Source organism: Choloepus didactylus, chromosome 2 (assembly GCF_015220235.1).
Source record: "Choloepus didactylus isolate mChoDid1 chromosome 2, mChoDid1.pri, whole genome shotgun sequence".
NCBI classification, from domain to species: Eukaryota; Metazoa; Chordata; class Mammalia; order Pilosa; family Megalonychidae; genus Choloepus; species Choloepus didactylus.
This window is the reverse complement of record NC_051308.1, coordinates 222,725,085-222,736,649: the sequence shown is the minus strand read 5'-3', so window position 1 is coordinate 222,736,649 and position 11,565 is coordinate 222,725,085. Positions and strand designations below refer to the sequence as shown.

General features: G+C 57.0%; 2 protein-coding genes across 3 annotated transcripts; both read right to left on the bottom strand.

Annotated features, from left to right (window-relative positions):
- Positions 1 to 390: 390 nt before the first annotated feature.
- Positions 391 to 4,424, bottom strand: FCN3 (ficolin 3). Its single transcript, XM_037810171.1, is given in 10 exon segments — positions 391 to 746; positions 1,519 to 1,653; positions 1,763 to 1,892; positions 3,004 to 3,043; positions 3,045 to 3,097; positions 3,100 to 3,131; positions 3,365 to 3,397; positions 3,642 to 3,686; positions 3,957 to 4,052; positions 4,334 to 4,424. Coding segments are annotated over 10 exon segments (897 nt in total). The 3' UTR covers positions 391 to 504.
- Positions 4,425 to 7,121: 2,697 nt separating this feature from the next.
- On the bottom strand, positions 7,122 to 10,722 carry CD164L2 (CD164 molecule like 2). Of its 2 annotated transcripts, XM_037818027.1 has the most exons (6): positions 10,560 to 10,722; positions 9,902 to 10,075; positions 9,724 to 9,795; positions 9,192 to 9,236; positions 7,729 to 7,873; positions 7,122 to 7,455 (listed from the first exon to the last, which is right to left on the bottom strand). In XM_037818027.1, the coding sequence occupies exons 1-6, from the start codon at positions 10,645 to 10,647 to the stop codon at positions 7,440 to 7,442; spliced, it is 540 nt and encodes a 179-aa protein (XP_037673955.1). In that variant the 5' UTR covers positions 10,648 to 10,722; the 3' UTR covers positions 7,122 to 7,439. The 2 variants fall into 2 exon arrangements, with proteins under 2 accessions (XP_037673955.1, XP_037673964.1); XM_037818036.1 differs by lacking the exon at positions 7,122 to 7,455 and having other exon boundaries at positions 7,725 to 7,873.
- Positions 10,723 to 11,565: the final 843 nt, after the last annotated feature.

Below are 11,565 nucleotides of genomic sequence, written 5' to 3'. Positions count from 1 at the left end.
CCCCAGTGAGACAGCAAGAAGTGGCAGAGGGGGAAGACCTGGCCTACTGCAGAGGCCGGGATGAAAAAAAAACAGTGTAGAAGGAATGGGCACCGAGGCAACAGAGAAGATGAAAAGCTGTGTAATTCCCACCACAAAACCGTCCACTTGCAGGACCTGGAATTGTCAGTGGAGGCTCAAGTCTTTGCCAGGCCCTCCAATGTGTACTCCTCTGGCCTTGGCTTGTATACCTCCAGTGACAAAAGCCTCACTACCTTATAAGGCAGTCCCCTCTATCCTCCTGAGTGGTAGAAAGGTCTTCCTGAAATCTTTGTGCCTGCTCTGGCTCTCTTTTTTTTTTTTTTCCCAGTCACTGGAAGGAAGACTCCTGCAAGCCAGAAAAGGGTTAAAGTGATTTTATTTTGAAATATGGACAGAGGGACCGAGGTAGTTGGAAAGGAGGAAGGGCGGCCGAGGGTCCGGAAGCGGCACAGGAGAGATAAGGTTGCTGGCTGACAGGGTGCCCTAGCGAAGCATCATCCGAACCCTGCGGTAGGGATGGCCCACACCGCGGCCCGATGCCCAGTCAATGCCGTAGCTGTGGGCAGCGGCCTCGGATGCCGCATAACGCCCATTGACGTTGGATCCATAGCAGTCTGTGTACCACCAGGTGCCATGGACAGTCACCGCACAGTTGCCCCCGCTTGTATCGTGGTCTGCGTCAAAGGTGGTGAAGGGCCTCCCATTGTGGAGGCTCAGGGAGTCCCCTGGCGGGGGGTGGGGGATGGAGAAGCCTTGGCGCCCTTGGAGATATTACCTCACAGGAGCCTCAGGGCAGGTATGAGGTGGACGTTCTCAGGACCCCCCATGAGAAAACATGAGGCCTGGTTGTTTGCCCAAGGTCTCCCAGTCGCGGGGCAGGCACTGGGACTTGAATTCAGGATTGTCTGGCTCCAAAGCCACTAGCTTCCCCCCCACCGTCTTGTCCCTTCCCAGAATCTCCAGCTTCCTTCTAGCTCCTTTGTCCTCTCCCAGCTCCCATCAGCTGTCTGAGCAACTCTGCCAGGGAGGGCTGGGAGGAGCCTCTTGGGTGCCTGGGCAGGAAAGGGGGCTCCCTGAGGCACCTCCCCATAACCACTTCCCTCTTTCATATCTTTCCCCAACATCAGGTTCTCTGAAAAAGCCTTCCCTGGTTCCTCTTCTGAAGTAGAGAATGCCAACACTCCACAGAGCCCAGACGGCCTGCATGGCCTTCCTGCCTAACTCCTGCCCAGAGATCTTATAGGAGAGGAAATCCAGGCTTTGAGGTGGAAGGGACTTGCCCAGGGTCACACATTAGTCAAGGGGCAGAGCTGGATTCCAACTCAGTTCTGTTTTGCCTCCAGAGCCCAACTTTCTCACTCCTGCAACAGCCTGCCTCACAGTCACCATTTCTCAGATGAGGAAACTGAGGCTGACAGAGGGGAAGGAACTACTGGCCCTGGATCATTTGTGGACACAGTGACATCTCCTCCAGGGCCCCACCTCGGGCTTGCTCACCTGCTGTGCCCTGTGAGAACTGGCCCAGCACCAGCTGGTAGTGATCTGCCTCCCCAAGCAGACAGAAGGTCTTATAGTGGGCAAAGGTGAGGTCACCATGAAAGTCCTCCAGTTCAACCCACAGCTCCCAGGTACCTGGGGAGGGCAAGGAGGCAGCAATGGAGTAAGCATCAGCCCTGAGGATGGAGAAGCAGGATGGCAGAAGAGTGTACCCTTCAGGTCCCCCAGATACTGGAGAACGTACCCTGGAGAGTGAGCTGGTGCATGTTCTCATTCCCCAGCCAGAATTCAGACTCCTGGCTCCCAAAACCTGCTTTGTAGGAGGTCCAAGAGCGGAAGAAATCCACAGAACCATCCTGCCACCTCTGGAATACCTAGGGAGGCAGAGGGGACCAGCACTGCAGCTATTACCCCAGCCTGGGCATGGGGTGGGGAGAAGCAGGGGAGCAGTAGCAGCTGAGGGTGGGTGAGCTGGGGGTGGCAGGTTTGCACATTCCCCTTCTCTTTGGATTGGGGGCTTGTTGACAAAACATGATTCCTTCCAGTGAGCTTTGCCTGGGTGTATAATTATGGACCCTACAATCTCTTATTAACTCTTACTGACCCTCAACTTCATGCCAAATCCTTGGGAGAGACTGACGTGAGAGCAATTCTGTCCCTAACTTTTGGAGAAGGTCAGTCCTGTTGGAAGTCAAACTCTAAATAAACTGCTTTAATTTACTGTGATAAGAATCAAGATATTAGAGCACAGAGGTCACTCCTAGAGGCCTGAGATAGACTCCCGGGCCTTATCCTGATGTCCGCCCCTTTTCTCCAAGCCAAGCTGTCCCCAGGCCCTGTAGTTTCCCTCCTAAATATCTTTCAATCTGTTTCCATTGCTGTCACTGACATCCCAGGCCCCCGAAGTCTACCTGATGTCCCTGCCTCTGCTCTTTCCCTGCCCCTTCCTCCACCACAAGGAGTCTTCTACAGCGTGGCCTGAGTCATCTTTCTAAATCACAAGTATGACTTGGTCCCTCCCTTGCTTAACATCTTCTATGACCGTGCATTGCCCTCCGCCATCCTCAGTGAGTCGTTTGGTGCTCTCCATGCACTGGCCTTTGCAGAGCTCCTCAGTCCATCCCCGACCAGCACCAGCAGGCCTCAGCCAGCCACCTACACCTGCCCTCATCCCACTCATATGGCCCCTCCAAAATCTCCTGTCCTCCCCCATCTTTGTCTCCCCTCTACCTGAACTGCCTTTCCAAGCCTCATCTGTCTGGAGAACTTCTCCACAGTCTTCAAGGCTCTTTCAAATGGCACCTCCTCTGGAAAGCCTTCCCAGACTTCTTCAGGTCCCTGGGTGCTCAGTAAACATGTCAGTGAATGACCTGGAGGAAGGCCCAGGCTCCAGTGGGCTCTGGCTCCCCCTAGAGGCCAAGGGAGAAGTGCCCACTAGGCCTGGCCTGCTCACCCTTTCTCCCCCACCCACCCCTCCCCTCGCACCAGCCAGCAGCCTCCTGCAGCATCCATGTTGCAGAAGACGGAGGATCCTGCCCTCAGGGAGGCACAGACGGTACCAGCCACTCAAGGTGGCTGCCAGGAGCTCAGCAGCTCCTGGCAGTTTCTGGGGCCTGGAGAGGTGAAGAAGGACTGAGGGGGAACCCTAAGTTATTCCCTGACCTCTGTCCCCCGGGCAATGGAGCAGGCCAAGGGCCGGACCTCAGCAACCTGCTTGGCCCCCTCAGGCCACTGAGGAGGGGTTCTAGGGATGGCTGCGGGGAGGGGCCTGGCCACACCTGGGGGCCCACCAGCCCCCCAGTACTGCCTGATTCCAAGTTCCTGGCTCCTGAGAAGGCTGCCTCACCTTCCTGACACCAGAGCAGGTCCGCTGGATCCCCTGTCCCCGGGAGGGAATGAGTGTTGGTTCTGAGGTCTGAGCATTCCCAAGAGAATGCCCACAGACCACCAGAGGGGAGGGTTCCCGGGCCCTTCCCCTACTCCTGTCCCCCTTTCCTCCCAGCCTCCCGTCCCTGATGCTGCAGGGCAGTCAGCCATCCTGGGAAGTGGCCAAGCAGACACCCCCCACCAGTCCAGGGACAGAGCAAAGAAAGGAGGGGAGGGCCCCGGGCCCACACACTCACCAGGCTCACCCTTAGGGCCCATGTTATCCGGGGGTACAGGTTGCCCTGAAATCCAAAAGGCAGACAGGCCTTGAGTCATGCCCCATGCCCAGAGCCAAAAAAGAAACAAAGAGTTTGGAACTAGAAGATTCAAATCCCAGCTTCACTCTTTACTGGCTCTGTGATTCTGGGCAAATATCTTACCCCCTCTGAGCCTTGGTTTCCTCCTTGTTAAAATGGAGACGATACTACCTATCCTGCACAGTTGCTCTTGGGACGCTTGGTGCCCAGCCTAGTTTTCCCCAAGGTCTCTGCCAGCTCCCCAGCATCTCTCACCTTGAGGACCTGGGGCCCCCTTCTCTCCAGGACCTCCTGGGGCTCCGGGACAACTGGGCAGGAGGACAACTTTGCTTGTTTCCAGTTCCTTGGGTTCTGCAGCGAGACAAGGGACCAGGTGGACACAGGGCGGGTGTAGGGGAGTGGGCATGCCTGCTCCCGACCCCTCTGCAGTTGTCTCTCCATCTTTCAGATTTTAGCTGTCAGGATGCCTGCCTCCCGCTGGCAAGGTTTTGCACCATCTGCATCTGTTTGCATACATTTACACACAACACACAGACCACTACACTCCCACCCTGCTCCTTGGGCTGGTGAGCATGGGTGGGAGAAGGACAACCAGGGGAGAGTTAGTGGGGAGGGCACCTTAAGGCCCCTACCTGGGCAGCTGAGGGGGTCCTGGGTGCTCAGGCAGGCGGGTCCCCCAAGTAGGAGGAACAGCAGGGAGAGTGGGGTCCCCAGTAAGCCCATCTTGCTAGTGCCACAAGAGGGAGGATGCTCACTTATATGGGAGCCAGGCTGGTGAGAGAACATAAAGCAAGACTTCCCCCCATTGCCCCCTGGGGACACCCCACCCTGACTGGAGCCAGCAGGGGGTGGGGGCATTTCCTCCCACAGCTCCAAAGAGAATGGGCGTTGTCCCCACCCTGTCCAAGCAGGATGGAGTCCAAGTTCTGACCCAGGCCCCCAAGGCTCCCCAAATATCTCTCCACAACTCTAAACTCACACAGGGGTTTTTCCACCTTTGAACCTTGGCTCATGCTGTGCCTTTCATCAGCAATTCCCTCCTCTTAATCTCTACCTGTGAAGTCCCACCTGTCCATGAAGGCCCTGCCCTAACACCAGCTCCACTAGGCACCCTCCCCACATCCTGGGCAACAGTATTAGTGACCACCGCGACCGTTTGTGAGGGCCCTTACTGCACCCCAGATGTTATACTGGGTACAGTGGGTATATCACCTCCAATCCTCACACAGCCTTGCTCAGGACTGTTATTCCTGGCCCTGGGTTATAGACTTGGTAGAGAGCAGGTACTCAGAAAATATTTGTTAAATGAATAAAGATGGAGAAACTGAGGCCCAGAGATGGGACATGACCTGTGCTCTGACAACTCAAATGCCCAGAGCCAGAAATTTTACCCAAACCCCATGGTTCCTCCCAGGGGGGAAGCACCCATAGGAACATGACTTCATGCCCAATCCTGGGTCCCTCAAGTCCCTCTGAGAGCCCCTGGCAGGGGCCTAGGAAACAGCTGCTAACATAGGCCAACCACACAGGCAGCCGTGCAGGGGAGGCCTGGAGCCCAGGAGGTCAGGGAGGAGGCAGTAGCCGTGGTCCCGATGTGACGGGTGTGATCTGAGCTGGGAAGGGGCCTCAGGTGATAGGAGAGGAGGGGACACTCATTCATTTGTTCAGTCTTTCATTCATTCATTTATTCAACAAAACTTCCCAGAGGGCCTCCTCTGTGCCAGGCCCAGTGCTGGGGGGCTGAGGTGCAAGGGAGTGTCAGGGGAGGTGGAGGCAGAGTTTTCCCAACAGGTGGAACCGTGAAATGGAGGCCCTGAGACCCTGCAACTGCAGTTCTTGGAAGCCCGTCCTCCCCAAACACTCCCACGGGTCTGCCAAGATCTGTGGACAATTTACAATCATCAACATGAAAACAACCCAACTGGATGTCACACGGACCCAGATAAATTATGACCATCTGAGCTGGTCACAGGGCAAATCTGATCTATAATGGAAGGGACATTGTTGCAGAATACGTACAGCATGATCCCACTTTATAATTTAAAAAAGCTAAATTTGTGTATATACACGTTGCAAATGCACAGAAAAAGGTCTGAAACATATCGTTAACTAGTTCTTTCTAAGGAGAAGAACTGGGGAGAATGATTCTCATTTTTAATATATATTTCTGCATAGTTTTTGTTGTTGTTGGTCTTACAAGCATTTACTATTTTTGAAAGAAAAATAAGACATCCAATAAAGAAGGTAAAGAAAAGAAACGTTGCTGAGTGGAGAAGTCAGGGGTGGGCCCCAGGCAGGAGAAGTGGCAGGTACCAAGGCCTTGAGAAGACAGCGAGCAAGGCAGGCTGGGTGAGGGGGAGCTCCAAGCAGCTCCAAGGGGAGGCTCGTGTCTGAGAGGCTGGGAAGGGTTGGATGAAGTTGGCTAGTAGGGGGTAGGCGAGGAGGTGGGCTGTGTGGGCAGCTGGAGCTCCCCGTGGCTCCCAGGGTCCCCAGGAATGGAGCACACACGCCCACTCTGAACCTTCCCCACATCCCACTGATGGACACTGTTACAATCCACACTTTACAGATGAGGAAACTGAGGCCCAGAGCTATTAAATAACGTGCCTGAGTTCACACAGAGCAGTTGGACTGTATGTATCAAATTTGCCACCATCACTCTCTATCACCTCCCCACTTCCTAGGACAATCGTGGGATTAAATGAGATAAAGACACAAGACTCCCAGCCACCTGGTTGGCTTCCAGCAAGTGACACTGGGTGGACGAGGTTATTAGTCAGGGATGGAGGGGGGTGTGGGGCCTGCCAGGGGGCCTGGAAGAAGGGGAGGGAAGCCAGAGGTGCAAAAATGGGGGGTGGAGGGCTCTCCACCTTGCCCTGAGGTGGGGGTGGGGGGGCACAGACATAACTTGAGAGCCTGGAGATGTCTCTGGAGGATAGTTTTGAAGTTCTGCTCACCCTGGAATCAGAAAAACCTGGATTCAAACCCCAGTCCTGGCCCATCCAGCTATGTGACCCCAAGCACGTGCACTTACATTCCTGAGCCACTGTGTCCTCAGCTGCAAAGGGGGTGGGGTGTTAAACAGATGTAACAGATGAACATATTTTCAAGGCTGACAGCAGCAGTTCAAGGCAGAATTCCCGTTAGGGAGAGGCAGTGGTTGCACCCCCATCCCATTCAACCTACACACAGTCCAGAACACAGGACGCAAAGCACAATGCTGGAAAGAGTTCCTTTATTTGAGGACAGTACCCAGGTCAGGTCAGGGGCAAGAGGCGGGCACAGAACCCAGGTGCCAGCTGGGGGGCCCAACAGGGATGATGGATGAGATGGGAGGTGGCGGAGACATGCTCTCAGCTGCAGGCACCAGGCCCGGAAAGGGATGGATGCCAGGCATTGGGTGCTGGGTTTGCTTGGAGCCCACAGGGGCCAGAAATTGGTGGCCAAAATTTTTCCCACCCACAGTGCCCACAGGGGGCCAAGAGGGCCACAGAGGGCACTTGGGAAACTGGCCCTGCCTCCGCGTGGCTGAGGTTCCCCATCCCCAGAGAGCAGGCAGCACCTGGGAGAGCAAACACTTTAATGGAGGCTGTGGCGACTCGCCCCACAGCACGCGCGGCACATGGGGGGCCTCAAGTGCAGCTCCCCTTCTCAGAGGAAAACCAAACCACACACACGGTCCTGGCTCCGGCCCTTCCCCACAGAACTGCAGGGCCGCAGGCTCGCCCGAAATATCACCTACTGATTCTCCTCCCTGCTGGCAGCATGAGGGGGCAAAGACACGGGGGGGGGTGGGGCTCAGGTGGGCTCCAAGACACCTGGTCCCAGCCAGCATCTGACAGTGGCAGCCCCAGAACTGGAGGAGGGAGAGGGACTGCGGCTCACATGGGGGCAAGGGGAGGGAGCCATTGTCCCTGGGGCTGCCCCATTGAGAAGAACGTTCCCTGGGCACTGAGGGACTGAGGGGCAGGAGTGGGATGGTGATGGTGAGAGGGACGGAGACTCCACAAGCTGACCAGGTACTCACAGTGTCTGGTAGGTGCTGTCCTTGGCCTTGAGGAAGCGCAGCATGAAAAAGGCCACTGCTTGTAGGCTCAGCACCAGCACGGCACCCCCAATGAAGCTGGCCCCATCAAAGCCGGAGCTGTGGGCTTCGGGGACCAGGGGGCTCTCTGCAGGGGCAAGGCATGGTGGAGGTTCGAGGAGGCCACCATAGTCAAGAACCCCTCAAGGCCCCAGCCCTCCCTTCCGGGGACCTTGAACATCAGGCTCAAAAGTTCAACCGGGATCCTCTAGGCAGTTGAAAAGTGCCCGGTGGAAGGGACAGTGCCTTGGACAGGTAGGGTGTGGCCTTGGCTCTAGCCCTGGCTCTGATCCTGAGCTGCTCTGTGGCTTTGTGCCTTTCATGCCCTCTCAGGGCCTCTGATTGCATGGACTCAATGGGTGGGTTGGACCAGATGGTGATGGTGACAGGGCTTCCTTCCATCCTGCCCACCCCACACTGGTCCACTGGGATGAACTCAGACATCCAGACCTGTCAGCCGAGTCCCTTTCAGCCTTGGGTCTCAGGGTTCAGAGCCCCAAGAGCTCAGAGTCACCCAATGTCAGAGCACTTAGAGAGGGAAGGATTAGAAGACACAGAGGCCCTGAGTTGGCCACTGGAGACTGGATGATGTATGTCAGCAAGAGAAAGTGGGCTCTGAGGACCAGACTTCCCCCAAAACACCCAGGACAGAATATCCAGATCAGGACAGAGCTGGACTCATGCCAGGTCCCCTGGCCCTCAGGGTACAGCCCCAGGGCCCATGGTTGCCAGGCTGTGCCTGGGTGACTTCCAGCTGTGCCACGTTACCCATCAACTCCTGCCAGGGGTTCGATTTCAGGCCCTGGGCCAGCTGCCCAGGGCAGAACTGGGCTGGGCAGGTAGAAGATCATTCTGGGACAGTGGACAGGGGCCCAACTGTGAGGGTGTGAGTGTTGTGAAGGGGTCTGAGAATACAAAGAGTAAACGGTGGTCCCAGCTGCAGCTTAAGGGAGCCTCAGAGAAGGGCCCACCAGGGGAAGAGGAGAAGAGGGAAGAAACAAGCCAACTCTGGGTGATCTGGGGCTCGAGCCGGAGGGAGCTGAGACATCAATAATTCAGCCTCTGAGATCACGTTTCTGGCTTTAATTAACCACGAGCCTCCTCAGCCATCCCTGCCAAGCCTGGTGACCTCCAGGCCCCGAGGGGCAGTGGGAACGAAGGGGCGGGGTTCTTGCCTCTGCTTTGCCGGGACCCTGTTTTGGGACCTCTCTGGGCCTGTTCACTGAGGATGTCCCTCTGGCAACCTGAGCCACACACCCTCAGCACCAAGGACAGGTTCTGAGGCTTCACCCTGAGTTCCCAGACTGGTGGTGGGGAGAAGTCACAGGCTATGTGCCTGAGCCCAGGCCTATCTTTCCCTGCACCTCTGGGCCACCCACCTCTCCATCCCCCCAGGTGGTACCCACCTGTTGTGATTGGTTTCGGTTTATAGGTGGGGTGATGGTGGGCAGCTGAAGAGACAGAGAACCCATAATAAAACCAGCCCTTCCTCCCACCCCAGATTCCCAGGGAGACCCCAGGCCAACAGCTCCAGGTGACTTTGACATACTTTCAAGCCTTATTTCACACAGTTCCTTCCACAGATGTGCCTTTCTCCATCTCTACCTTCAAGGCTCATCTCTGATGCCACCTCTTACAGGAAGCCCTCCTTCTCCATTCCCTCCTGAACTTCCAAAGCCCTCACAATGCTTAAATTAGAAGAGTTAATCTCCCGCCCACCCTCACCCCCCAACCCCCACACCTGCCTGGATTCTCTGACTCAATCAATTTACAGATGAGGAAGGAAGGGACCTCTCAGTGAGCTAAAGGCAGAATGAGACTGGGCCCAGGTGTTCCATGGGCAGGGACCCCTCCCAGAGAGACTGGGTCCTTCTGGTAGGACATGCTCTGCCTGGGACACCTCAGTCAGGTGAGGTGGGCCCGGGAGAGCCACTTTACCTGGACATGCCTCTGAGCGGTTATAGATGGAGCAGCCTTCCTTGACTACCTCAGTTTGGGCCACACAGTGTCCTGGTGGGAAAAGGTGCAGGAGAGAGGTTTCGGGAGAGGGGAGAGAGGCCAAGGCCCTGGGGTTCAGAGCTGGGGGCACTCACCTTGGGAGGGCCCTACCCCATACCTGGCTCCTTGGGTGAGCACTGCTCCCACACGCAGCCTGAGAGGTTGTGTGCTCTGTTTCCTTCCACGCAATGCTCACAGACTTCCAGCTCTTTGCAGCCCCCGTGGATAACCCGCCAGACGTTCACGTTCAGGCGGAGCAAGGCACCCCGCCCAAAGCCTCTAGCTCCTTTACCTGGGGGAGCCAGGCAGGGAGGGAGTGGCAAGAGAGCAACTCCTTGAATTCCAGCTACAGAGGCCCTGAACTACTGTGGTTCTCACCCCTTGGCTCACATCTGGTTCCCGCATACACTCACCTGGAGCCCCCAGCCCTCACTACACACCTAGAAGCCGCCTCCCCCCACTTTCACCCAGAGCTCCTCCCTTGGCACACATCCATTTGCAGCTGCCTCCCCCGACACACCAGGGTTCCTTCACTTCCCCTGAAGCCCCCTAAGCCCCCACACCTGGACCCTCTACGTACACAGGGCTCCACACACAGCCGGAGCCCCCTTCTTCAACCCACCCTGGAGCCTGCACACGTCTGGAAGGTCCACTCCTTCCCCCCACCACCAACCCCCTCAAGCCCGGGCTGCTCCTGGGCGGGTGGCTGCGGGAGGGTCTGCTCCACCTGCCCCTGCCCCTGCCCAGGCCCCGAACCATTCCCTGCCCCGCGTTACCAGCCACAGCGAGCTGGGCGCACAGCAGGAGGCAGCAGCAGCCGCCACAGAGTGCAGCCCGCCAGGCGCGGGGTCCCGGCGCGGCCATGGGCACTGGGGCGCTGGGGCTGGGGGCCCGCTGAAAGCTGGGGCGGCGCGTCCCTTCCTGGCCGCTCCGCGGAGCCTGTGGGGAGCAAGACCCGGGCAACCGGGGCGGGGCCTGGCCGGTGGGCGGGGCTCGGTGGTCTGGGGCGGGGCTTGGACCGGAGTCCAAGACGAGTTGCAAACTAGGGGTTTCCACTGGCAGCTTCACGATGATTCTGCCGAGAAGCGACTGTTATCATCCGTGCTTCACAGGTGAGGAAATGGAGGCTCAGAAAAGTTGCGTGACTTGCCCGGGGTCGCAGAGAGTTAAGGTCAAAACCTGGATTTGAAGTGAGGTCTCCCGCTTCCAGGGCCTGGCGCAGGCCGGCGTGGCCTTCTCGGGTGCACCCTCCAACCAGTCCTGGTGACTGCGGGGACCTGGCTCCGCTTGTCCCTCGCCTCCGACTGCCCAGGCCGACTTCAGCGCTCCCTCTCCGCCTCGCTTCACCCCTTGCACCCTCCTGCCTCTGCCCCTCAGCCCGCCGTGTCTGCGTCCGGCTCACCACACTCTGTGGCCAAATCCGGGTCACGTTGTTGCTGGGTCAATTGGGCCTTTCTGCAGCCTTCTCCATGGCCACCACTCCTGCCCTGGCATCGGCCTCTTCTGGTTCTTCTCCCTCTGCAGCCGCTTCTCCAGCCCAGGTCTCCCTCCTGAGCACCACAGCTGTAACTAACAATAATAAAGTTAACAATTATTGGCCCCTCATTATGCAACAGGTTTGTTCTGCTAAGAGCTTTAACTTGAAGTATTTCATCTAATGTCCACAAGCATCCCTAGGCGTGGGTTTTGTCACCCCCAATTTGCAGTCCTGAGAAGTAAAATCACCTGCCCAGGGGCACACAGTTACAATGCGGCTGTCCAGGATTGAATGAAATCAGAAGC